Source organism: Hippocampus comes, unplaced genomic scaffold, assembly GCF_001891065.2.
Source record: "Hippocampus comes isolate QL1 unplaced genomic scaffold, H_comes_QL1_v1.1 scaffold7, whole genome shotgun sequence".
Taxonomy (NCBI): domain Eukaryota; kingdom Metazoa; phylum Chordata; class Actinopteri; order Syngnathiformes; family Syngnathidae; genus Hippocampus; species Hippocampus comes.
In genome coordinates, this window is record NW_017842060.1 from 8,980,070 (window position 1) to 9,007,166 (window position 27,097).

The 27,097-nt window shown below is 42.6% G+C and overlaps 1 protein-coding gene across 32 annotated transcripts in view; it reads right to left on the bottom strand.

Moving 5' to 3' along the window:
- The window catches only part of LOC109511127 (receptor-type tyrosine-protein phosphatase delta-like), a 166,964-nt gene that overhangs the window by 20,934 nt on the left and 118,933 nt on the right, over window positions 1-27,097 (bottom strand). For 4 of the 32 annotated variants that reach the window (XM_019861914.1, XM_019861905.1, XM_019861906.1 and 1 more), the window contains 27 exons: window positions 26,682-26,870; window positions 25,626-25,634; window positions 22,961-22,978; window positions 21,337-21,447; window positions 20,056-20,067; window positions 19,308-19,577; window positions 18,203-18,312; window positions 17,368-17,565; window positions 16,560-16,685; window positions 16,323-16,470; window positions 16,108-16,253; window positions 15,725-15,869; window positions 14,460-14,762; window positions 13,314-13,507; window positions 13,179-13,205; window positions 12,700-12,817; window positions 11,026-11,613; window positions 10,579-10,673; window positions 9,982-10,238; window positions 8,947-9,040; window positions 7,515-7,739; window positions 7,272-7,432; window positions 6,678-6,689; window positions 5,923-6,035; window positions 5,800-5,841; window positions 4,387-4,484; window positions 904-1,027 (listed from right to left, as the gene is read on the bottom strand). In XM_019861914.1, coding sequence (XP_019717473.1) covers window positions 904-1,027; window positions 4,387-4,484; window positions 5,800-5,841; window positions 5,923-6,035; window positions 6,678-6,689; window positions 7,272-7,432; window positions 7,515-7,739; window positions 8,947-9,040; window positions 9,982-10,238; window positions 10,579-10,673; window positions 11,026-11,613; window positions 12,700-12,817; window positions 13,179-13,205; window positions 13,314-13,507; window positions 14,460-14,762; window positions 15,725-15,869; window positions 16,108-16,253; window positions 16,323-16,470; window positions 16,560-16,685; window positions 17,368-17,565; window positions 18,203-18,312; window positions 19,308-19,577; window positions 20,056-20,067; window positions 21,337-21,447; window positions 22,961-22,978; window positions 25,626-25,634; window positions 26,682-26,870 — 3,933 coding nt within the window. The remainder of the gene's footprint in view (window positions 1-903; window positions 1,028-4,386; window positions 4,485-5,799; window positions 5,842-5,922; window positions 6,036-6,677; window positions 6,690-7,271; window positions 7,433-7,514; window positions 7,740-8,946; window positions 9,041-9,981; window positions 10,239-10,578; window positions 10,674-11,025; window positions 11,614-12,699; window positions 12,818-13,178; window positions 13,206-13,313; window positions 13,508-14,459; window positions 14,763-15,724; window positions 15,870-16,107; window positions 16,254-16,322; window positions 16,471-16,559; window positions 16,686-17,367; window positions 17,566-18,202; window positions 18,313-19,307; window positions 19,578-20,055; window positions 20,068-21,336; window positions 21,448-22,960; window positions 22,979-25,625; window positions 25,635-26,681; window positions 26,871-27,097) is intronic. The other 28 variants (XM_019861919.1, XM_019861917.1, XM_019861940.1 and 25 more) reach the window with 23 other exon arrangements.

The following is a 27,097-nucleotide window of genomic DNA, read 5'->3' on the forward strand; positions in this document are numbered from 1 at the left end:
AGACAACACACGCGACGCTGAGAGAGAGAGAGAGAGAGAGAGAGAGAGAGAGAGAGAGAGGGAGACGTCTGGAAGTGATTGTGCACATCCGTTGCTGTGTACAACTTCTGCATAATTATTGTTTCATGCTTAACTGTGTGTGCAGATATACGTATTTTACACAGAGATACAGACGGACAGACAGCGCTGAAGAACACGTAGGGAGGGCTTGGGCTGGGGGAGCGGGGGGGGGGGGGTTCCTCACACATGCTCTGCCCAGATAAGGCTCATCTGTTTGGGCTTGGCCTCCCACTTCCTCACTCTCTCAATATTGCGGCTGCCAGATTCTCTGCCTCTGGTCTATCGCACCTGAGGTGGCTGAATGTGCCTCCGGGCACATTAAGGAGAGGAAGAGAGATTTTCTTTCACTCGCATACTGTGATATAAATTATGTAGATCAATTACAATACTTGTTCTGTTTGAGTTCTGGCTTTCTGAGCTGTGAAATAAACGAAACCTTCTATGCTTCCTAACAGCTAATTATTTATGTATTATTCTAAAAGTTACTTTTCTGTGATGTGACGTCGTCGTGGAGGCGGAGCAAAAAGAAAAAACAACACAAATACTGTTCATGCCGGAGCTGCAGGACAGAGTGACCGAGTGGTGGTAACGGACTGACTGATGGACGGTCCTAAAATCTAAGGTTACGTCTGGATGCAGACACATTCGCAAATCTCCATTTTTCAGAAATCTGTTTTATTTTCAAGAAAAAATTATCTCCAGGGATGTGTACACGACAGCGCAAACCGCAGAAAAATATCTCCCATTTGCAAAATGTCCGGCGACGTGTCGACGAAATCTGAAACAAGGGCAAATTCGTGCAAGCACACGCCCACACACAAACACGCCGGCAACTTGTCTTACCCTCAATGCCAGAGAGTATCACCCTGGAGTGGTCGTACGCAATGACGTTAGCGTAGCGGTTCTTTGGTTTGTTGACCTCCAAGTTGGAGTTCTCCCACGTGAACTGCTGACCGGGGTCAACCGACTGCAAAGCACAAAAAAGACAAAACTTACCGTCAAGAGTCGGCGAACAAACATCGGGCCTCATGCTTGTTTTGGATGATGTTCACAAGCACGTTGGCACTTGGCGGTGTTTTGACTCCAAATGAAAGATTGTTTTTGAAATGGTTCTTCCTGCACATTGGCACTTGACAGTATTTTGAATCCAAATGAAAGATTGTTTTTGAAATGGTTCTTCCTGCATATGGTCTGGCAGCTGTGCTAGTCTGACAAATCACCACAGCATGGATGTTTGGGTGCCGTGATTTGAAGGAAAATGTAGAAATGACATCTGGAACAGCATGTAGAGGAGCCAGAATGGCAATGTTTCATGTGCTGGAGCTTAAAGATTTTCTTGAGTATAAACCTAATGTACTTCCTCTTCCATTAGCTTCAGATTGATCATGGTTTACTGCACACCCGTGTTGACTTGAAGTGGGCCCTCTCCTCTTTATGCTACACACATTCACGAGCCACAATATTAGATGCATCCAGTTTAATAAAAGAGTTTTACTACAAAATAAATAAATCATCCCTTACAAAGAGGGTTATGCTCTCAGAGTACTAAATCGTTTGAAACAGTTAGACAACTAAACAGTCAAAGTAAATAGCGATCCAAACATTAGGAAGACCTCTCAATGGATTTGGTGCAATCTTACACCGCTACAAAGCAATGACAACAAATCAAAAAATATGCTTCAATTCGCATTATAACAAGCGGCGACTATCTTTGTGCAATTCTCTCGAAAAAAAAATATTTTAAAATATAGGTATATAGGCACCATGTATTTGATGAAATAATAATGTAATAACAACAACACCACCAACACCAATAAAAATAATTCAAGATTCATATCATGGCCAATTCAAAGTCACTGGAATTCCGTAATTTTTTTTCATTTGAAGAAATTCATCCAATCCAAGGATTAAAATTTGTATGGAAGAATAAAAATAGGAATAATGAGAATGAGTCTGTGACTACCTCTGTGGTTGGCAATCTTGGATGCTGTTTCCATCCACCCATTTACTATTCTTGTCGTCATTCCCATCGCAGGGGAGCAGGAACCTAACCCAGCTGACTCTGAGCGACAGGCCGGGTACGCCCCGGACTGGTCGCCAGTCGATCGCAGAGCGCAGTTAAGGTTGCATTTTGGCCAATCGCAATGCACCACTGACTATTCCAAATCGAGTGCAACATGAACATTGGCATGCAGGCCAAACGGGATCTTGAGTTTCGAGACATAAAACAGAAAGGATGTCGGGACTTTCCGCTGTCTACAGAGGGGGAGAACTCGCAGAGAAAGATGATACGCGCTCAAAAAGATTCCTCCGGGAAAGAGAGGATAGTTGTGTTAGACCAACACATTAAGTTCCTGGAGGGTAATTACAGTGTAAGCATCTCTGCAAGCAGGGAGAGGCAGACATGAGGTCATTATGGAGCTGTCAATGGAGAGAGATGAGGACGAAAGAGCCAGAGCAATTTAGCAATTGTGAATATTATACGACACATAATTATGGTTTGGTTGGGGGAAAATGGACAGGGGTGGTACTGTGGGTGTGCGTGTGCTGCTGCATGCGTGTGTGTGTGTGTGTGTGTGTGTGTGTGTGTGTGTGTGTGTGTTTCAGGCTGATCCTCTTGCTCTGCCCAATATCATGTGTGTCTGATTATTTCACCGCAATCATTTCTGCTCTCCCCCCTCAATGCCTTCGCCATCCATCTCTCCAGCTCACTCGTTAGGGGCTCGCCGGCGAACAAAGCACACAGTCATGCAGAGAGAAAGCCGGGAGGCTCAAACCGCACGGCTGCTTCCTCCACCGGCTCGTCCATCCTTCTCCAAGGCTTCTCCCAAAGCGTTTCAAACGCCCTCAAGCTGGTTTTCTACTCGTTTCTATAATGTGCTCTTGTCTTCCTCTATACGACCGCCACACACCATTGATCCCTCTCGTGTGGAAGCCAATTAGAGGCTCATGTCTCCATCACTCAATACAGCCCTGATCCAAAAACTCTGGTCAATATCTCTCTGTGGAGCTAATTGTGACGCTAGCTCTATTTGCTAAACTGCCAGTATTTTGGGGAGCCTTTTTGTGACGGACATCGACTGTGGTGCAAGAAAAACCTCCGCCGAGCCCACAGTGACTGGCTTTATGTGTCTCATGGTGAGGCTGCAGTGCCTTTATATTTCTATCTGCCTCTCCTCTTTCTGCACCAGTGGACCGGATAACGATCTGGCTGTAAGCAAACTTTCCTTGAGCCTTGCATTTTCAATTTCCATCTTTGGGCTGTGTGGATAAGAGCTTGACAGCAGAATGGGAAATGGGCTCAATCTTGCGTGGCTTTGATCAATATGCAGTATGCTAGAAAGGCAAAAGTAACGGGACAGCCGGCAATAAGACAACATGCAGTCGTTCCCCATTGACATCTCTCAGGGAATTCTTGCGGGAATATTTTGAAGCATGTGCACTCATCCGGAACGCGTGACGTCAGAGGTCATTAACGTGAGGTCGGTGGTCGGTACTGTAGTTCTTCCACACCAAACTCAGTCAAACATTCCTCTATGTACTTTGCTTTAGACGCTGACAACATAGAAGGACCGTGGCCAAACGGTTCCCTCAAAGTTGGAAGCATGCGATTGTCCAAAAAGACTTGGCAAGATGATGAAGATTGATTGGTTAAATATTTATGAATCTATAATTTGCTGATCCCTGAGTGGAAATACTTTTTACACAAAGATGTCGAGAGTAATGGGATTGCACAAGATTTAGGGTTTCAGAGCCTTGGACTTGAGCTCTTCCAAGTTCTTGGGATGTTTGATCATGGCCTGTCCAACTTCCATATATTTCCACAGTGAGTCAAGAGGCATGGTGGCAAATGCGGTCAGCGCATTTTACTTTCGCGTGACAAAAACCATGCGTGAGAGGTTAATGAAATTTGAAATCGCTCATAGTTGTGAATGTTTTTGTGGCCTGTGAATCACTGATGTCCAGTCCAGGGTGTACAGGCCTCTTACCCAAAGTCAGTCCATCTCAACCACAACTCTGAACAGGAAAAATGGCTGAGAATTTATAAATGATTGAACGAATGAATCTTAAACTTACAAAGCCAAGTCTTTACAGACTAGGCTATTACTGCTCCCACACCACCCAATTAAAGATGTTCATCCGGAGAGTTTATCCGTATAGTTGGCTATATGCATACTAGAATGCGAGGAAACTCTTCAAGAATATATCCAAAGTTATTACAACTTGGCAAGAAGTGACGGTCCCAATTCAACGTGGATGCGGACCAGACAAAGTCCTCAAGTTCGAGCTTTTCGGTCGGGGGAGGCAAACGATTGGCATTCCTACCTCGTACTCTTGTGAGAACTTGAGATTGTCGTTTGCTTTGAGGCGCTCAATGTTATCTGCCAGTTCTGAGATGGGGACGGGTGGGTGACTTGCCATGCCTGCCGAGCACGAGGAGAGAGAGAAAAAAAAAAGAGAGGCCATTTTGGAACATGTACAACTCAACTCGTTTTTGGAAAGGAGAAAATGTTAAGAGAGTTAACAAGATCCTCAGAGATGTTTTTCTTTCTGAGTTTGACCACAGTCACAGCGGAGAGTGTTTATTTGTTAAGTGACCATTCTCTCTCCAAAGCAGACAGAAAGAACAATGTGCGTGTTTGGAAAGTTACTGAGGCACAATAACATGTCCTTTGAGTCGATGCAACACGGCTGGTGGAGATTTAAAAAAAAAAAAAAAGGTTCTGACACAGACGGTTAAAAAATTTAACATTGCGGCAAGGGAAGAGCCACTTTTAATAAAATACAGTGGAACCTCTAAATTCGAATGCCCCTGAACGTCCCAGTTGGAATATGTTTACAAAAAAATACTCCTCTGCTTATCTCGCAAGACTTCAATCAATGTAAGGCAAGCGTGTTTCACGTAAACGTCACTTACACAAATATAATAATCAGTATCTGTTCTGATTGACAGAGTTTTATTGTGGTTGGAGTTTAGAACTGCATTGCAGCAGGCTAAAAAGCGCTTCTACAATTTTGGACTTTTTGATTTTTCTTGCTTTTTTTCCCCCTCCGCCCTTTTTGTCAAAATATATCTTAAGAATCTCAGTGAAAACCAGAAAGAATTATGCCTGTTTTTTTTCTTTGCTTCTTCGGTGTTTTTTTTTTTTTTTTTGTAATGACACTGATGAAGTCAAATGACAACCAAAGCAGCAGCCATTGAACTCATTGTGATATAGGGCAACACATTTGTCTCGGTCCTCGTCGCTCGCAGTATGAGCCTGATGAAGAATGAAAGACACACTCCAAAAACTAACTGCATTGCGATTCATCTTGCAAGACGCAAGACGATATCTCCATCTGTGCCTCGGTCATTCAATGCCCGTGATCGTTTTTACTATTTTATTTTAGCGGCGTCACATCTTTTTACTCAACAGCTTCCATGTGGCGTTTAATTAACGAGATGACACCGGATCACTTTATTTTCGACGGGAATAATACATTAGTTCCGAAGTACAAACAATACCCAAGTTGACAAGCGTGGCTGGGAAAAAAAAAAGTGCATTCAACCTTAGACGGTTCCACTGTACAACAAAAAGCTTATTGACGATATGTTGTCAATTCAAGCAGCTTCATCCTACGTGGGATGAAAGTTAGTTAGCACGAACATTTACAAAGGAGCACAGAATGAGAAGAAATGAACCGGCGAGGAAGAAAACGATGACAGCATATCTTTGCTGGACCGTGAGACCAACTAACTTGACAAACGCCGATAACCACGGTACACTGATACGCGGTAGGCTGAAAAGGAAACAATACCATCGTTAAAAGAAACAAAACTAAAAAGGAGCCAAAAGTGAGTCTCTGAGTCGATATGCTTACCCGGGGTCTGGAAGTTGATTCTACGCAACTCCACAGGATCAGTGGGATGGTGAGACGACATGGCTTTGCTGCAGGGGAAACTGCCCTTTCTGCCCTCGGCCTCGGCTCGTTTCCTGGCAATAAACATCAGACAAGTGTTACATGCAGCTTGACTTGATTTACTTCAGCACTTCATACTCAACTTCATTCACAAAGTGTTGCAGGATGCTTGTTGTGTGAATGCTAAGAGACTAGCGGGCGTGTAAAAAAAAATAAAACAACAAAAACAAATTAGTCATTGGATTCCTTTTCTGCTTATTTTCAAGTATATTTAATAGCCTCTTACGATACAACGCAAAACAATATGTCTTTATTTATATAGCGCTTTCACAACAGCTTGCAACTCATTCAAAGCACAAAATGAGGCAAGCTCTTATTTTGGAAATATTGGACTGAAGCTGTCAAAACATAATCGTGAACAAAAAAAATAGACAATTACATTGGTGAGAGGTGATGACTGTAACTGTCAAGCCAAAATGATAGCTACAGGCAAACAAGGGACTGCTATGATATGTTGAGAGGTATCAACCGTTAGTGGTTAATTGTCAGCATTCATACGTGCCTTTACAGAGTTTACAATTTTATTTTAACATTGCCATTTTTTTAAATTCCAAAGACTGTGATTAGGGTGGCATTTCATTTACTCAAATGATTCATTAATATCAAAAAAAAAAAAAAAAAAAAGAAAAGATAGACAAATCCTTGGAGGTGGTTACCTGTCAGGTTTGCTGGATCCAGACGGGAGAAGAGGAGCACAAAAAGGAATAGACAAAGGAATTGGACAACATTATTATCTGTTTTCTATGATGGTACTTCCTCTTCTCTTTTACAGTTACTTAGTAATAAAAAAACAGCAGACTAAAATCTAAATCCGTCGTATTTTCATTTTCTCATAAAAGGCATCTCGGATGGATGCATGCCTATTGAAACCATCACTGCACGACGCAGCTCGGCTTCAAGGTGCCTGCTAATATCCGGAGATCACCCTGAACTTTAAATCATTAGCATGGTGGATATTCATTTCCCCGTAGCGCATCTGCTGCAGCAATTATTCATGCGCGTCAACAAAGCTTCAGCCGGGAGGCCCGATGATTATCCTAATGTTCGATAAATGGAGCTACCTCCAATTCATTTGGCAAGACAATCACTTTCACTGTTTGTAAACTGAAAATCAGATGACATCTTTCCTTTTTATTTTTTCAGAACTACGACTTTAATGGAACAAAGACTTATTGAAAGCAGTACAGATGCCAAATACACCTGCATGAATACGAGTCAAAAGGAGATATCCATCGATTGCTTCTGCTTACCTTTTGAAGAGAAGGATGGCAATGACAATGCACACGATGAAGATAACGGCCAAGACGGGACCGACAACCCACAAGAGACCCTCTTCCTCATCAACGATCGGCTGCGGGTCCACACCCGATGACGTCACCGAATCAGAATACGGGCTAGTGGAGAACATGGTCTGTGGGAGAGCGTGTGAAAGGATATGAATGTTAATAACCGAAACACGTTGACAAAGTTGAGGGGGGTGCTTTGTATCTTACGTTCTCCGAAAGGTCGAGTAGGGCGAGCACAAAGAACACATATTCCTGGCCGTTCTGCAGTGGCCGGTTGCGGAAGTCCCCGTAGTTTTGCCCGTCGCCGAGCGTGAACTCCGGGGGGAGGGTTTTAAATTGAGCGCTGACGTACGCTCTGGGATCTGATTGGCCGGCCTGTCTGCGGATGCGCAGGGCTCGGCTCACGCTGGTTCGGTTAATCTCTCTCAGCAACTGACGTGGAAGGACAGCACAGTAGGCAGTCAGTTGCTGGGCACACATTGACAAACACACATTCACACCAAGTGACAGTCTAGAGTCTTCAATTAAACTAACAAGAAAATGTTTGTTTGTTTTTTTTACGATGTGGGATGAAGTTGGACTACCCCGGAGAACACCCACCAGGAGACCACACAGGAAGGCTGGCTGCTCACTAGTCAAGTATGATGCTCCCTGTTAACCATAATTTCCTAAATATAAACTCTCTAGGATCCCACAAACCATTATCAAAGTATCAATGGTCCGTTCAAAGAGTATCACCAGACGCAACGGCCCACTAGCATCCCACAAATCATCATCAAAGTATCAATAGCCTCTTTAGAGAATATCACGAAGGGGAATGCATCATCATCATCATCATCATCATCATCATCATCGGAACAGAAATCAAATTTCACCATGCAGACAGTAGACAAGAAAGGCATTCCTAATAAGTGAAATCATTCAGGCCAAATATTTTGAGACATGTATCTCATTTCCCAATTCAAATGTCCTTTTATGTCAGTTTTATGTCATAGCGAAATATAATTTTTGGGGAGACAGATATCATCATTGCTTTGCGTAGATGCTAAAATTGAAACTTTATCGAACCCTCTTTTTTTTTCGTGCAAGCATTCACTCTTTGGGGAGGATGCCTACAAGCATGCCTTCTTGTTTCGGCAATTTCTTGATCACGCTTCCTTGCAATATTGCATTTAGCTCAGGGCTGTGTCAAAATGTAATTTTTGTCAGGTAAAGCCATTCTTTTTTCATTTTGCCATGCTGAAATGTGATATTACTTTTCACGCCGATGCTTTCTAGCATACATCGAAAGGTGTTTGGGCCGAGACTGACTGCTATTTCGAGGTCTGGTTCTTTTGAGCTGAAAAAAACCTGCAGCGTGTGTATTCACTCTCTGTATGAACTGTAAACAACACTAACCCTGTGACTCAAAGTTCTTGGCAAGTATGGAGCCGAGTGACTGTTATTTGAAGGCTGTTGCAACGTGTTGCTGAAATCAGTCTAGCTCCAGTGTGTAAGCATACATTGTCAGAAAAATACTTCAGATGTGGTGCCCTCGAGTCCAAGATCATTCAAATTGAAAAGGGCAGCAGTGTTGATGAAAAGCAAACCATGTAACATTTTTTTTTCAATTCCAAAATAAATAAACAAATGACTGTACCTCATCTAAGTTCATCTGATCTGGGTCCTCCCATGGAATCAAGAACTTCCCTCCTCGCTGTTTCTTCAGCGGCACCACCACAACGTAATAACCCCTAAAAGACAGGATGGGTTGAGTTTAAATGAAGAAGATCCTGAACTAGATGCGCTCTTTTCTATATCGCTCTATAAAGCCCCACAGCTTCAATTCTAAACATATCATAAAATTTAAAATGGTGTCATAGTGTGAATCAAAAATTGATGCTTATTCTATTTCTAAAAGTGCAACACATGTACAGCTCTTGTCGTGGACATTATGTGCAGGTGTACCTAATGAAATGTCCCAGTTTCCATTGGAGAACAAAATAAAAGGCCATTTTTTTCCCTTTTTTTTTTTTTTTTTTTTTTTTATCAGCTGGAGCACCAATAGCTTCCGCCAAGCCATGAGGGCACTCACACTAAAATGATAAATGTGTCCCCAGTGCATGACTCACTCCTCCGCTTGCTGCTCGCACTTAATAACATAACTGGCATTACAGCAAATGTGGTGAAACGTTGAATTTGCAGCAGTGAGATGAACAGATATGCTCTCGGAGAGTGGAATTGCTGATGATGTATTTTAGTCCTAAAATGAAACATGCAGCTGATTACAGTTTGTGTCTACATCTTTTATCAAAATGGAAAGAGTGTAATGAGAGCAAAAAAAGTGACAGGATGGCGGCAAAGTAAAACCAGTGTGGGTGTTGCAGGGGAATGAATCATGCAGAGATTTACAGTGGAGAGTGCACCGGTTCTCTATATTTATTCTGGGTTTGGGTGAGATTACGAGCTTTGTGCTTTTGCCATGTCTGCTGTGGGAGTTTGAAGAATTGTAAGGCCGCCGACTCGTAAAGAGAAATCCCTCCTGTTTGGCTAATAAACGTAAGACAGGATGCAAGGGAGGGATGGTGGAATTAGCTCAAAGGGCTGATAGAGACGTTAATTCTATTTTTAGGAAATTGGAGCATCTCTGTTGCATTCAATCACACGTTCGTCTCTCGAATGGGGCTTTCCTTACTTGACTTTAGCTGACGTCTGCACGGATGGAAGTTGTACAGTCACCATGCCATCAGCGTTGGTCTTTCCCACCACGACGGGCTTGCTTTTCAGGATGTCTGGAGCAGTAGTGGCGGTGACGCGGTGCTGTAGGCCCCCGGCGCTGTTGGCCCGGTTGGTAAGCAAGAAAGAGTACAGGGTGTCTGGCTGCAAACCGGTGATCAGCTTTTGTGTCTGCTTCCCATCCACCTCCACAGACTGGCCTTTTCCGTACAGGATCTGAATACGGAGAAGGTATGAATGTTTTCTTTCGAAGAGTAAGCATCACATTAAAATACAGCATACTGTTTTTGCAGATGAGGTACAAATATTTTTGCGGCATACCCCTTATTTCTTTTCGATGCCTGATACATTGAATTCCTATACACTTCAAATGCCTTTATTTTCCATTAAATTTGTGGTGAAACTCACACATACCCCACCCCTCCCCCCACCTCAAATGCTTATTCTTAGTAAAGGGAAATAAAAATCAACCGTCCTTGAATGCTACTGCACCCCATGTATCATGATACGTATCCAATCGTCTTTAATTGGAGAGATGCACAGCCGTAATACTTACTGTAAATGGCTGTGTAGGATTCTTGTCTCGGACCTCCCAGGACAACAGAACTGAATTCTTCATGGCGGCCTTTACTCTGAAGTTGGTGGCAAAAACTAGGGTGACAAACAGAGACAAAAACAAAATAAACAAGATTAACCCGAGGAGGAACTCTTGAATGCTGAACCCAGGTTAAAGGGTATATCTGTGTATTAGCCATCTACCCGTATTTGCTTGGGTCAACATTTTGTCAGAGTGACCGGACAGACCCAAGGATCTTACCTTGCTTTGGGAAAAGGAAGTTTTGTCTAAAAGTACGGCGACAAGACAATGAAAAAGGACACTTAGGATGTAACCAGACGTGTGTATGATTGTGTGCATGTAGGCTCTAGAGTGATCAGTTAGGAAGTGTGTCTGGTGTCCTGGACGATGAAGATCAGTTATTAGGGAGAGCGTGTTGAGTCCTACCTTGGTCTAGCCGCTGCGTCCTAAATTGGACACCGGGGCTGTACGGACCAGGGCCGACAGTGGTGAACGCGCACACCATGACATCATACACAGTATCGGCACTTAGACCCTCCAACAAAACACTTGACCCTGGAGTGGGCACCACAACTTCCGTGGAATTGCCCCGACTGTTTATATCCTTGTACAGCACTGAGTACTTGACAATTTTTCCATTTTGTTCAATGAGTGGCACTGATTTCCATGTCAAGCGAAGGGAATTGGCAGACATCTCCTCTGAGATAATATTTTCTGGGTATCCGGTTGGGATGCCTTCTGGTGTGGTCACTTCTTGAACTGCCTCTTCTCCGTAGCCCATTTTGTTCCGGGCGGACAGTCTGAACACGTAATTTGCCCCCTTGTGGATGTCATGAGCTGTGTAGCGATTCTCCTTGGTTGGGAACTCCACCACTGTGAAGGGAAGGACGTCGACACGGCCAAAGGTGAGGCGGTAACCCAGGATTGGAGTGGGGGGATTCGGTGGCGGGTACCACTGAAGCAGAGCGGTGCCTGAGTCAGTTGCGCTTGCCATTAGTTTGGGCTTTTGTGGCACTACAAAAAGGAATTAGGAGAAAAGACTGTAAGGAAAACCAATGGCTAAACTGTGAAAATTGTGATGCATAAACCTGATTTTTGTAATGAAAAAACAAAACAAAACAAACTAATGCGTAACAGGTCAGAACTTTGAAAAGTAAACACGATATGATACATGAACCATTGTTAAAATTGTGATTAAAATTCTTAGTATTAGACAGTATAATATTGCTTTGCTCAATGTGGGTTTTGTAACATGATACGAGTTTGTTAGTGTTCGCATTGACAAAACTCATTTGCAATCAACGGCAATTTAATGGGGGCGTTAACCCTAATTTTCTTTACACTGTTTGCTTTACCTTCACTCGTGTAAACACGGCATTCTGATTAATATTGTGCACGTGGAAAATGAGTTGCGCACCCGTTTTTATCTATCTCAGTGGGCGGCCATTTTGACACTTGCTGTCGACTGAAAATGACATCACAGTTGCTCGGGGCTCAGGTAATGACCTGTCATGGCTCAGCTTCAGAAAACAGGTGAGCCGTGATTGGTTGTTACCCGAGCCCTGAGCAACTGTGATGTCATTTTCAGTCAACAGTAAGTGTCAAAATGGCCGCCCACTGAGATAAATAAAAAGGGGTGGATTTCAGTAATTAACTCATATTCCACATACGTAATATTAATCAGAATGCCTTGTTTAGACAAGTGGGGCTGCATAGAACATATTCTTGTCAAGAATAGTTTTGGGTTGACTTTCCCTTTAAGAGGTGGCCATTATTTGTCCAGATGTTTGCCTAAGGGTGGAGCTATACACAGTGATGAATGTTCATTGGTCAAGAATTGATACTTTCGTGTCAATTCTAAAATGATGCCTGAAATTATATTTGCCTGTCTTTCCAATCCTATTAAAATGAGAGGGCAATTGGCATTTCAGCTATTTGTTCCTTTCCAAAGAAAGGAAAACTGGGACGACTGCTGAATCTGAAGTGGCCCCTAAAGAAGATTTGGTACAAACTGTACTAATTATGAACTCTCAAAAAAATCATTAATGGTTGTTGTGCATGCTTATGGTATGAATGAATTGATATATTCCAGTAACTTACGCGGCAGAGCAGTGCAGATGGCAACTGGTTTGCTGCGAGCGCCATCTCCCTTGGCGGTGTAAGCTCCAACTGAGATAGAGTAGGAAGTGTCGGCCTTCAAGTCTCCAAGAAGTGCCTCCTGCAAGAGAATAAGCGGCCGGTCAGGTGCATCCTTTGGCAATGTTGGCAAAAGGTGAAAAACCTAAACATCATGGTATGCAATTTTGTGCTGGAGATTTTGGGTGCGAGGTTGAGCTCGACTGGAAATGAAGCAGAAATATTGATCGGATGTCTTATATTCAATTTTTGATGGGAAATGTTTTCAGCATAAAGCACAAATAAAGGGATGAGATTCACTGTTGACCTCCACCCACTGTAAGTCTTACGGCCTTGAAATAATTGGAGGACATTTAAGACTACATTCCCATGAAGATGACTGATTTTCATCTGAGGCTTTATTACTGTCATTATGTAACATGCTTAAAGAACTATTTACTCACATATTGAGCTGTCTGGTCATATTCCCACTGAGTATTCATAAAATGAAGAAGCAGCACAGAAAAGATGCAATTAAAATTCATATAAGACAATAAACTGTAAATTGAATGACATAGTATTCCATTTAGGAACGGTACCTGTGAGTCTTCTATAAGGATGTCCTTGATGGAGGGATGACCCTGAGGCTCGCCGTAGTTCATCCTCACGTAGTGGACTTGGTAGCCTCGGATCTGACCGTGCTGCAGCTCAGGGGCTGGCGCTCGCCATTTCACCCTAATGGCTGAGGCGTTCACTGTCTCTGCGTCCACCCCTCGAGGAGGACCACTTGGAACTATAAATGCATTTTGGGATAGAGGTCAAGGGTCACCGATGATGGGCACTTAAACGTCAGCGCGGACGTATTCTTTTTAATTAAAAATAGATTGGGGGAAGAAAAATACACTGAAAAACGGATGTAAAAATGCAGCCATCCAAAAAGTCGAAATTGTCAGTGATGTCTGGCTGAAAAAAGGTCAAAATAGTAAAAAAAAAAAAAATGCGGGTGCTCGAGGAAAAACATGGAGGAAAAAGCAGTGAAGGATAAGAAGGAAATGTAGAGAAAGATAAGAATGGCAGATAGTAAGGGGTTTGTCGCCACGGGCAGATAAACAGTGGCAGACAGTCAAAGAGAAAATACTGTTATCAAGAAGAAAAAAAAAAAACTCTCATGCTGCCAAGAACTACATTTCTCCCCCACGACACTGGAGTCAGTGTTATTGGTGGAACGCAAGGAGGAGGAATTAGTCAAAATATTGCTGAAAATATGACAAAATTAGGAAAACACATTGATGAAATGTGGCTAAAACACATTCAAAACAGCTGTCAAGGTGGAAGGGATTTGGCCGAGCAGTTAGGAGTGAAGGAAGGCCAAGGTTCAGCCAAAGTTATTGAGGGTTATTTGTTATTCCAAGGAAGGGAAATTCCAATGCTAGGATTTGAGAAGAAAAGGGCAAAAAGCAGTAAAAAAAAAAAAAAAAAAAGAGTAGTGAAAAAGTAGATTAAAAAAATGCAGCATGGAAAAAAGGGATGCAGCTGATGGAGCGAAAGCGGTGGCAAGGGTAGAGAAAAGTTTTTTTTTCCAGTTTGGGTGGTTGGGAAGGATAAACGGGAAGGTTTTCAAATGTTCTCAAGTGCATTGTCGCATAAGTTAGTCACAGGTGCCTGGAGCTCATTAGTCGTATTAGTCGGGTAGCGCGAGCCAGTGACAGCAGGGGGGAAAATCCTCAGACTGTTTGGAAACATACCATCTTCCTCGGTGCGGATAATCAGCTGTAAACTCTCCGGTCCGTCGCCGGCTTCCGTCTGCGCCCGCACTGTTATTCCGTACTCAGTCCATTTCTCTAGGTTTTCCAAGAGGTACGGAGAACCTTCCGTCGGAACGCCGTCAATCCTTTTGGATGTTTTGTTGACCCCGGTAGTGGAGTACTGGATGGTGTATCCCGTAATGACGCCGTTCTGAAACTCCACAGGTGGTGGTGCCCAACTTACCAGGATGCTGGTAGAAGTGGGGCTGGTGCATCTTATGTCCTGAGGAGGTGCTGAAGGAACTGATTGGCCAGTTTGAGGAGGCAGAAGTTGGAATTGTTTTGGGTAAGTGTGAAGTTGGCGGTGTGTGTAAGTTGTCATTGGGGTGAGGTAGAGGAATGGGGGTGGAATGGAGCAGACACAAGACAGAGAACAGAAGACAAAGAAACATAAAATGAAAACAAAACACTGGAGAACAGAAGCTATCAAGAAAAAAAATGGCCCTCTGACTAGAAAGCAAGATGACTGAACAAAGATACTGAATGATGGGTGTCGACTTTGGTTTGACTGATGAAATAGAGAGAGAATGGCTTCAAAGAGACGCAACACAAAATAGACTGAATAGAGCTTAGAACACACATACGTACCTTCCTGGAACTTACTTGTGCGACTCAAGTCTGAGCGCTTGATCCATGATGGAGAATGACATCTCCAGCTACAAACGTCTGACTTGTGTACCCATACTTGTACTGAATACTTACAGACCTCACATTGATATCCAACAATAAGAATTACTTTTACCAAGTTGTACCAATCAGGAAAGAAAAAAAAAATGCCAGGTTTTGGAACTCACATTCGACGTTTGTTAAAATATCAAAACTGAGGTCAATGTAAGTCAGAATTCAGGTTGGCCTATTTGTCACAATGCAAACTAAAAATGCTGATTATCATGACAACGTAGTGAACATTTCTGTCTGTTTTTAAAAATATTTTTACATTGGTCTGAATATGCAATCATTTTCCAGGGGCATGAAATAAAGGAAACAGGGTACAATTTTTGAGCAAATCCACGGCTTGTTGACAAAATTTCGGTCCATAACCCAGACGATGGGTATCTACGCTGAATTGTCATTGGCCTTCTTGGTTGTTGGCACTCTACTGAGTGCCATTCAAGTCATATCTCCACTATTTTTGCATTGTCCAAACAAAGCCTGACCCTTTTCACGCACTCCATCCAGACTCCACAACATGCAGCTGAACTTACGCGTCTGCGGCGTGTCGATGGAAATCTCGTTGGTATATGCGCCAATACCATGTTTGCTACGGGCAGCCAGCTGGAAAGTGTAGGCTGAGAAAGGCTTGAGGTTCTTCAACAGGTAGGAGGTTGTCGGCTCAAAGCTTACTTTCTTCTGAAGGGGACATGACGATATCGGCACATGAACATCCGTCGCTTCAGACTTTGTAAATGTCAATAACCAGAATAGAAATTCCATTGAAAGGCACTCCAAAAACATGCACTGTAGGACTGCAATTGTCCATCAGTGTGAATTTGAATGGATATCTATAACGTGCCGTGTGATTGACTGGTGACTAGTCCATTTCATCGAGACATCCAACCAACAATCAAGGAGCAAATTCAACGCTCACCTCCTCTGTATCGTCCGCTCGTCGATAAACCAATTCATATCCTGTGATCTGGTTGTCTGGGCCACCCTGGGGTGGCGCTATCCAGGACAACAGGATACTCGTCTCAGACTTGGCCTCTCCTTTGAACTCTGAAGGCTGCGATGGGACTAAAGAGTTCAAGAACGAGGTCGTTATTAACTTATATCTGTTAAGGGTGACATATCTCGGTGTCTTACCGCCAGTCTTGGCGATAATCTGCAGGTCCTGGGAAAGGGGACCATCTCCAACGGAGGTGAAAGCCAACACTCTGATGTAATATGTCTTGTTAGGAGTCAAGCCCTGAATGGTGATGAAGTTGGCACTCCGCACCATTTGCTTCTCCCACTGCACAGTAGCCATACACAAGGCAAGGGATGATCACAGGCGTTGACACAGAGTAGGCAAAGTTTGAGTCCCACGCGATGGGCAAATACCTGGTTGACCGGCAGCGTGTTGTCCGAAGTGTAGTAGACCCTGTAGCCCACTACCTGCCCGTTTGGTTCCTCCGGCTCATCCCAGTGAATGATTGCCGTTGTGGTGCTCAGCATGCGACCTCTGACCTGCAAGCCAAATAGAAATTACTTAAGATGTACTTCTACTGCCTCTAATTAACGCTAATATACAGCTTATGCAAATGTATCGGCAAAACTCATCATTAAATTTAAACACAGTGATTAGAGTGCCCTGACTTCCTGAGTGTTTTTGTGATTTTTTTTTGCCTTGTTTTGCAAGCAATGACTTGAGTTATGAGAGCGCCTCGGGCTTGCCACAGCTCCAGCGAAGTTAAAGACAATGGAGCAATTATGGTGGAAATCAAAGATTTTTTAAAAATGTGGCATGGGATCTTCAAGTACAAATTTATGGCTGAGGAGAATGATGTATCCCACTAGGAAGCCCCCAATTGTTCATGATAGTGAATCAAATGTATCAAAACCAGATTTCAACACCAAGGTCGTCTCATGTTAGCTGTAAATGCCAACTCTGACAAGCATCCTTTCATCACAACTGAAATAAATGACATTTTTGTTCCATGTTAAGATCTGAAGGACTGATACAAACACACAAAATCTGAAAAAAAAATCCCCCAATGGAATCTCTGCAGCAAACAGATGTAAGATCAAGATTTTTTTTTTTTTAACACATTCGTACCTTTAGGCCAGGATTAAGCATTTAATATACGTTATCACGTAATACTCAGGATGCCTGACAGGTCGCTTTGAACGTTCAAGGTGTTGCCCTTACTTGTCGGGGAGGTGAGGAGGGCGCCTGCTCCGCTGTGCGAGCCTCTACCGCTTCGCTGGAGGGACCCTGGCCGATGGTGTTAACAGCTGCCACGCGGAAGTCATAATGGGAGTACGGGCTCAGGCCACCCACACTGTAGCGTGTGGTGGCGATGCCATCGATCTCTTTATAGGGGTCCTCGGAGCCTTTGGAACGGTGCTGCAGCAAGACAGAGTGCATCAAGATAGAAGACACAATAACAGGCGGCCATTAAACCAACACGCTTCGATGATTTATGACACAAGATGAGGGATGACCTGTGATCGAGCGTTTGGTCACATAACATTACACAAATAAATGCCAGTGGTTTGAACAATTATTACCGTATTTTCCGCACTGTAGGGCGCACCTAAAAGCATTCAATTTTCTCAAAAGCTGACAGCGTGCCTTATAATCCGATGCGCCTTATATATGGATCAATATTTAGATTTCTCGGATGTAGTATTTTAAATGTTCTGTAAAGCCCTTTGTTACAGCTGCAGCGGTTGTGAAAGCGTTACACCCATAAAGCTGTATTGTATTGTATTTCCTTTAGCATAGCTCCATCTAGTGGATGCATAACACAACCTCGGCCATAATTGTAGCTTCTATTCTAAGCGCCTTAAAATGCAGTGCGCCCTATATATGAAAACAGTTTTAAAATAGGACATTCATTGAAGGTGCGCCTTATACTCCGAAGTGCCTTATAGTGCAGAAAATACGGTATTCTGTTTCATTTTCATACACGTATTCAGTTTTGCTTGAGCCAGTCGATGCAACTTGCACACGTCAGTGTGTTCATGTGACTGTCACTTACTTGTATGATATAATAGGAGACAGGTTCAGGGTTGCCAGAATCCCAGGTGAGAGTGATGCTTGTTGCAGTCCTTTCAGTCACCACGGGTGTACCAGGAGCCTTTGGAAGGGCTGAAGGAATGACACAGTGAAAGTTTATTGTCGCTTGAAAATGGATAATTGATGATTCACCAATGTGAATACAGTCAGTATGAATAATGAAAAAAAAAATCTAATTTGGACTTCAGGTTGGAGATAATTTAACAATCTCTTCAATTTATAATGTTATTTCTCGAATGCACTCAGACGACAGTTCACAGTTTAAACTCCTAAAAATTATGGTGAACCTTAGGAAATTTAAAAATAATTACCATTGCAGTTATCATAATAACATAGGAATATATTATATTTTTCTTCAATTTATTAATAAAAAAAATGGGAAAAAAATTACTGAATTACAATACAGTTCAGTTGTACTTAACTTTTAAGTACAGAACATTCACTTTAAATAAATTTTTATGTGTAATACATTTCACTTGAATCTTTATTATACGTACTGGTACAGTTTTTAATTCCCCTTTGCATAAGTTATGTTGGCGCTGTGCGTCATGTTACATTTGTACACCATAGAACCTATTACCGTATGCTACTGTATTTTAATCTCACTCATGATGAGAGCATTTTTGATGTGAAACTTGTAAAGAGTTGGCGAACCGCTGGGCTCAGAGAAATCACACAGCTCACGCGTGCGGTGTCCATTCCGACTCAAGTTCAAGGTAGCAAAGATGGTTGCATGCAGATGAAATGCTAACTAAAACAAGTGCAGAACAATTTAATTCCTCATTTCCTTCATAAGTAAAATCTCTTACTTTTAAATGCCATTATACAATTTCTCATGAAGGCTTGCTTTACTTGAGGCTTTGACTTCAATTCTTTTGTTTTCGACAGAAAGTTGAGGTTTACAGTGCTCGGTTATGCATAAAAGAAAATGAAAATTGGAATGGAACTGAGTGAAAGGCTTATTAGTTCCAAGGTCAAACCCTTGCCTCCTTATATTACTCGGTTAAGCTCGCTCTGCGAGACCAGACGTGTCCCTTTTTTTTTTCTCCATATGTTGATAAACTCACCTTTTACAATAATCTGCGCCACAGCCTCAATAACGCCAAGCGTTGACATGGCAACACAGGTGTAATTGTTGGACTGACGCACATCCGTCAGTTCGAGGACATTACGGCCGATGGGCATATCGTCCTCTGGGGTCAAGTCCTCCGCTCCCAGCATCCACTTTACATAGGGCATGGGCGAGCCCACTGCCACGCAGGTGATATTGACGTTGCCCCCGGGCATGATCTCACTGTCCGCTGGGGGAATAGAGAAGCGAGGGGGGACGCGTCGCACTGGATCGCGGGACAATAAAAGCAGAAAGGCAGGAAAGGAAGCACCATTAGACATTTATGAGGGTGTTGTTGAGTAAAGTGCAGCGCAGTGGATGACAACGGGGACCTGCGCATGTGTTTTCATGGTGCCACGTGCTTTCAAATGATGTTTCATGGCAATCAGAAAAGACAGCAAACATTCCAACAGTAAGGTAAGTCACCGCTTGGGTGTATGTGATATGTTTTATTCAGGGTGTTAGCACCGGGAACTAAATATTTTATGCATGAAAACACAAATGCTACCCACAAAAATAATAACAAAAAAAAATAATAATAATAATGAAAAAGCACAGGAAAATGCACGTGCACTCAGGAAAAAAAAAAACTGCACAACACATAAACCAGGCAGTAAACACCAACACAAATGGTATCTTAATTGAGCAAAAGAAACACTCAATACAGAGATTCAATAGAACCACATTGTCTTCACAGTACCAACCTTCTCGGAGCTCTGCGAGTAAGAACAGAGTGGGGGTGGTGAATGGAAGGGAGGGGGGGGGTAAAGAGGAAAATGGCCAATATCAGAGAAAAGACAGGGAGAGAAAACACGTTAGACAGCGGAGCGTGGCAACAGACAAGAGGGGAAGCTCCACAGAAAATGCAGAAAAAAAACCAGAAGCTGTGGCGGGCCAGGGTGTCGGTGAAAACCCGTCACAGTCCGTCAAACACTCACTTGAACTCGCTACAGTATTTTTGTGAGCCTTCAAGTACAAGACACACATCACTGACTCTTGTTTTTTTTTGTGCACATAAATATGTCTGTTCGAGTATGACATTTATGTGTTTTAAATTGTACATCTTGTTGTGTGTGTTTGTTTCTAATTCCTTGGAGTGAGCAACAATCAGGCTGTTTAAAGGTTGCTTTTTTTTTTCTCTCCTTTTTGAGTTGGTTGGCGTGGCAACAGAGCAAAAGGCCTCCGGATTAAAAACGTCTTCAAGACTCAAACATTGGTCGGGCGTGTGTGAGAGTGCATGCTTTCCAAGTGCCCGAAGAGGTAAGACGCCTGTCAGATTTTGGCTAGAGACATGAAAAGTCCTAACCAGACGATGATTTATTTTCTCTTGGGGGTCTAAAGGCTAAGAAGGGAGGGCAGAGAGATTAATAGCCTCAGTAAAAATACTCAGCCCTGTGTTAACTGTGTGGAAAGACGACCCTTGTTTTGGAAGCCTCCTCATTTACGACTTGGAAGTGAAATAGCATCTGGCGTTGTGTATAATATTTGTACAATAAAATATATCATTTGATTAACTCACATTCCTGGAAACAAAATAATAATAAAAAACTGTACTTCCATGTCCATAATTCATACAGTTTAGGTTACAACTATTTCATAACTTAACTGTACATGTATCAGACATGTCGAGGACTGCAAATAGGCATTATTTGATTTAATCAATTTATCAGTCCATTTTCTTTTTTTTTTAATTAAATGTTGAATCAGATTTTTAATTTTTTTTTTTTTTAACCCTTTCAGGGACAGTGGTTACGAGAGTGGACACCTTATCAGGTTACAGGGGGCATGAAAGGGTTAATTTCCATCTATTTATTGAAAAACAGTAAAGTATTTCCAAATGTCATTGCAGAAAATGAATACAAGGAGTCTTCTTAATATGTTTCGAATGAAAGTGCAATGGCATTTGCATTTGGGGGCTTTAGAGACAGTACACACATGTCTATAAGTTTTGATTAGGTTCTTTAGTGCCCTTCGAGATCTCTTACCTCGGACGTAGAGGTTAGCTGGGGTGGAATAGCGAGTTCCGTCGCTGTTGGTGGCAACACACTCATACTTGCCCTGGTCAGACTCCTCACTCATTTCAATCTGCAATGCACCTAGATGCAGGAATGAGGAAACGAAAATATACGGAGAGGAGGACAGAAACACACACAAAACATTGAATCAACAGTTATTAAACGCATCGTAATCGTGTGCAGAACATTTATTATTGTAAAGGACAAATGAGTTTGAATATCAGCGAAAAGTGAACTCGGTGGAGAAGAGGGCTAAAAAAGAGCCCGTTCAATGGGGACACATTTCTGTCACTGTCAGCAAAAATCTCCTCAAAACAAAGGTCAGCATCCTGATTTAGAAATGAGAGGGAAACAAAAAGTCCAAAAGAGGGAATATGGTTCTTCATGCAAGACAGAAATAAATAAGCCAAAGAGTCAACATGTTGAGAAATCCGGTTACAAATAGACTTTTGAAAACTGTCTGAAAATTGAGTTGTGGTTATATAACTTTTCAAAACCAGTGCCATGGAAACAACACAACCCTGACTTTCTCGGATCCACCAATGGGATCAGGAGTGTGATGTCATTAAATGCACACCCAATAAAAGTGGGAAAGAAATCAACGGACCTTTGTTAAGGCCAACAGATTAAAAAAAAAAAAAAATTAAACGACATACGCAAAGCCTTTGGAAGGGGGCCGATGCTTTCTCACTCCCTGAAAATAGAAAAACTGTCAAAAAAGTCAACCAGTTTTTTTTTTTTTTTGATGGTGTTGGAAGGCAAAAAAGCGCCCATAAAAACTTTATCAAAAAGTGGTTGTTTGGGGCTTTTTATCAGGAATGAGAGAGAAGAGAGAAAGCAATGGTTGGAAAAAAAAATCATGAAGAAACATGTGTGTATTTGTGTGTGTGTGTGTGTGTGTGTGTGGGAGGGGGGGGGGCGCGTGTATGCGAGCATACTAATGTCTGAATGTGTGTCTTCGCCATCTGGACATTTCGGGTTGAGCGAATAACAGCTGGGAGGTGAAACAAAACTGGGACGTTTGATTGGGTAAATATAGACAAGGTAGAACGAAAGGGGGCGGGGTCAAGTTGAGGTCAAAACCACCTCCCCAAAAAAAGAGAAGGAAATCAGGTCACCCCAAAAGAAAAAAATGAAAAAGAAAAAAAATGTGAACATTGTCACCCTAAACTCCGAAACATAAGAACACACCATGCTTTAGTTCGAAGGGAGGGTCAATGTTAGACGGCAATTGATATTAAAGTGATAGGTACAAAAGAGGGATCACTATATGATGATTAAGGAAGCGATGGAATTATGTTAACGAGTGTGGGGCTGACATGGTCAAATGAACAGATGAGCAGATAATGAAAAGATGAGAAGAGGGAAGGTGATTAAAAGTCATAGTATAATGAATTTGCTCGCTCAATTCCAACCCCCCCCTCCTCTTGCTCCTCTTCCCACTGCAGATGTGAAGCAGCCGGATGAGCGGTTACCGCTACGGCAACACGGATTTCACTCATTCTGAGCTGCTTCCTACACCGGCGCAAGAGGAAGCCGAGGATTGGAATGGAATCAGGCCACTGTGTCGAGTTGGTCCTCCCAGCGGTCTTACCTCGTATGGGCGTGCCACCTGAGTGGGCAATGAATGCACGAGATTAGAGAGGGAGAAGAAGAAGAAAATGTTAGTGCCACAGAAAAGGGGAAAGGGGGCAAGGGAGGGATACTGACAGAACTGGGGGGGAGTAACTTGGAAAGAAGAACCAAATTAGAGAGAAAAAGTAAGAAAGAGAAAATGTTAACTCAAGACAGAATAAGCTGAAAGAGACAGATTGTAGAAAGACGGAGAGAGAGAGAGCTATAAGGAGATGGGTTATTGAGTGGGCTTCATTGATTTTCAGCAGGGTAGGATACGTGTGCTGCGCTCAGTCTCTAGATTTTGAATACATTTCAGTATTAGGCTACACATGTCCCCCTTATATGTCAAAATCAGTGCTCTGCTTTTTTTTGTTTTGGAAGGTGGAGGGGGAGGTCCAACCACCAACACGTTAACACTGTTAGGCACACGATGTACCATGGGGCAAAAAAAAAAAAAATGCTTCTGGAGTGACCACAAGAGGTTCTGACATCGAAGACATTTACAACGATCTGAAACTTCGGCTGCAAATGTCAAGCTGGAGGGCCACGGAATCAGAGCGCAACTGTGCAGACCCAGAAAAAAAAAAAAAAGAATTGAAGTCATAACTTATTACATTTCTCACGAGGTGATAACTATTTTGTGATACATTTAGCCAGAAAAAAAGATGGTCCATCTTCAATGAATCATATAATTGTGCATTATGAGCCCTCAAGCGGCAACAGTGACTCGGCTGGTAGAAGTAGCGACAGTATGGCAATATACGCTGCCCTCAAGTCCCTTTTCCATGACATGGCGTCTCCTTCTCATTGGCCAGGGTCCCAGGCATGCTGCTCACTGATCAGATCGCATGGATGATGTTGATTTGTCAGCATCAAATTCAGATTTGAGGATACATGGCTTGAAATGACCAAAAATAAACGTGTGTATCGTTTCTCCTTGCGTGGCCAACTGCCATAGACCCGGGAATTAAAATTGGTGTTTCCTAGCATGTCTTGGTCCAACGGATGCGTTTGACATGGCGTGATTTTCAGTTTCCCACCATCCTATTTCTGAATGGAAAACTGACATACTCAAAACAAGACAAGCAGAACTCAGCCTGGACTATGGTTTTGAAAGGAGGCAACTGAGTTGTAGTAGCTGAAGGCCTGTTCCTATCAAGCATTGTTTTTTTTTTTTCCAAGTATGACATACTAGTAATATATAGCAAGATATAAAAGTTGCAAAGTCTGCCAGTTGCAGTGCCTCAGTGCAGTACGCTAGTAGAAGGCCTACATACAAATCTATCTGATCGTTGTCAGAAGAGAGAAATAATTCAAAAAAATAATGCAGTCAATTGCATTGTATTTCTTGTTAATGAATAATGTTAAGCACAGTACCTCTCGGACTGATTTGATGATAGTGTTGCACTGATACAAGGGGTAAGTCGCAACATCGGCACGTCATCACATGACACGAGAAGGCATTTTCAGTTACCACTGCGCTCAAGGGTTTTCATTCGATTGTTTGTCTTGAAGTGTCTTTTCGTACTCATTTATTGTAATTACGACTTTGCCACTGCGTTAAACGTGGGTTGATGACAGACTTTCGTTGTATGCTATACAATGACAATAAAAGCGATTCTGATTCTGATTCTGACTATGGTGTGTTCCAATCTACGATAAATTGGTTTTGTCAAAGCCATAGGAAGGAAACTCAGAATTATGTCTCCCCTTTTACCTAGTGGAAGCAACTACTGTTGAACAACTTGGCCTATACTTAGCTGTAAAACGTGGTGAAACACAAACCGAATCAAGTTTTATTTTTGGAACAGGGAATTGAAAAAAAAAACACTAATGGCGGCCGTAAAACACACAAGAGCAGGAAGTACTGGTTATTTTCGGTATCCCTGTTTTATTTAGAAATGTGGATTTCTGGGGATGGTAACACTGTCAGTTTTTTTTCTTTTTCTTTTCCAAATTAAAGATTTTTTTTTTCCAACCTACTGAATTTTTCTTGCACTGGTATAGAAAACCAGTGGTAATAAAGTTAGCCTTACGTAGGCTTGACTCTACAGTCTAGAAGTCTGAAATCGAGTAGCCATTGATTTTCTTTCAGTGGCTCCACTCAAGGCCTACCTAAGAGACATCAAGAGTTGATGACTTATTGACTGGTAACTGTATAGGGTGGAGCGGTGCGGGCGGGGGGAGGCGGAGGGGGGGCGTAAGTAGGTGAGTGAATGACAGAGTGAGTGAGGGAAGGAATAATTAAATAAGTGTAGGAGTGGAAAAAGTAAATCGGCGAGTGCGAGGGAAGAGTTTTTATAACTCCCTGGGTGTGGAAAGGCTGCAGGTGCACGGGTGAAGGTGAGGCCAACTACGTGTACGTCTAGGGTGACACAAATATGTAGGCTGTTACAGCTACGGGTGCGTGTATGCGTGTCATTTGATGTAGTCCGTGTTTCGTTTTATACCGAGACGTTGCAGCCTAGCGTCTGTATGCTTATCTGTGTCCAGTGGAGCTGTTAGTACAGTGCATGCCATGCGTTTTTAACAACGCTTTAATGTTGTAAAGGTGAGCAGCAGTAGGAAGAGCAGCAACATTAGTGAAAGGTATAGAGAAGAGTGGACAGTGAGGCGGTGGGCCTCGGGACAAAAGCACTTACCAAAGGACTCTGTGGTTAAAAAGATACAAAGAGAAAAGAAACAGCATAGACATGGCATTACAATCGGTCCATTGATTACACACCTTGACAAACACTGGAACTCCCACCCCCAAAAAGTCAAATAGAAAGGTATATTCTTAACCTATGACATGAAACATTATATTTGTTTAGGAATTAATTAAAATGATAGAAAATCTGTAGCTTTGCAATTATTGTTATTTTTTTTAATTTTGAAAAATAAAAAGATATAGGGGGTCTCTGAGCAAGGACTTTGGGTTGAGCCAGCTGGTTAACAAGCAGGTAAAGAAGCATAGAGGTTTTTTTTTTTCCATCCACAAAGAAACAAAAAGTTGGGAGACCAATCACAAGAGAGGGTTTGGTGTCCAGAATTGATCCCTGGAAGGAAGTAGCAGGAAGGGACTGAGAAGACTCATTGGGGGTTTTCACACTACTGTGGCTATACAAAAAAAAAAACTTAAGGAGACAGAATTGTGAGGCCATTTTTGTTTTTGATTGCCACAAACAGTCACTCTGATTTTCTGAGAAAAAAAAAAGAAGGACAAAGAGAGTTATTTTACCGATTTGATTAGTCACAGCAGTGAGATTGCTTGGAAGAGGCAATTCCTTCAAAACACACCACCATTAACTGGGTTTACATTTTTGAAGACATTGTACTGACAAACTCTAACGCTACTTTCGTCAAATCAACCCTGTCGTAATGGTGATTTGTGCAGGAAGGCCTCCGAGTGTTTTGGAGCAAAGCGGAGAAAATTGGGAGTTTTCACTTTTCAAAGTCCAAGAAGAGTTAACAGGGAGAGGCAACCATCCAAGGCAACTCATAGCAGCAGCAGCGGCGGCAGCAGCAGCAGAGAAGGACAGCAGAAGAACACGGCCAGTAACCACGGCAGGAAATGTTTGAAACAGCAATCGGGGCAAGGTTCAAAAAGGCCAACGGAAATAGAAAAAGGAGTGGGGCACTATTGAAGCTTGTGAGGTGGAACTAAATGTGGGACTTAAGGAAGGGGACAAAAGCTACAAGACTAAGTCATCGATTACCTGAGCGCAACTGCTTGATTCGGCCGTTGTTATTGGATGTGTTGACTGGCAGGAAATCCTTGAACCAAGAAATTTCTGGGTCAGGGTTTCCGCTGGCCGCACAGAGCATGGTGGCGGTTCGAGAGCGTTCCACCACTTTCAGCTGGGGACCCATATCTATAGTGGGGAACCCCGAAGGCAGCTGGTCCTCTGTAACGATTAGAGACAAGTGTCAGAACAGAGGTGCATGGTGTTTTCACCTGTTCATAGAATCCAGACGGAGCATCTACACGTATTAGGATTAAAAAAAAAAAAAAACATTGCATCACATTCAGGATAAAGCAGGATCAAATGTGGATGGAGATGTAATGGCTTCATCCTGAGGGGAATTTCACACACAGCCTTGCGTGTGTGTTTGTGTGTGTGTGTGTGTGTGT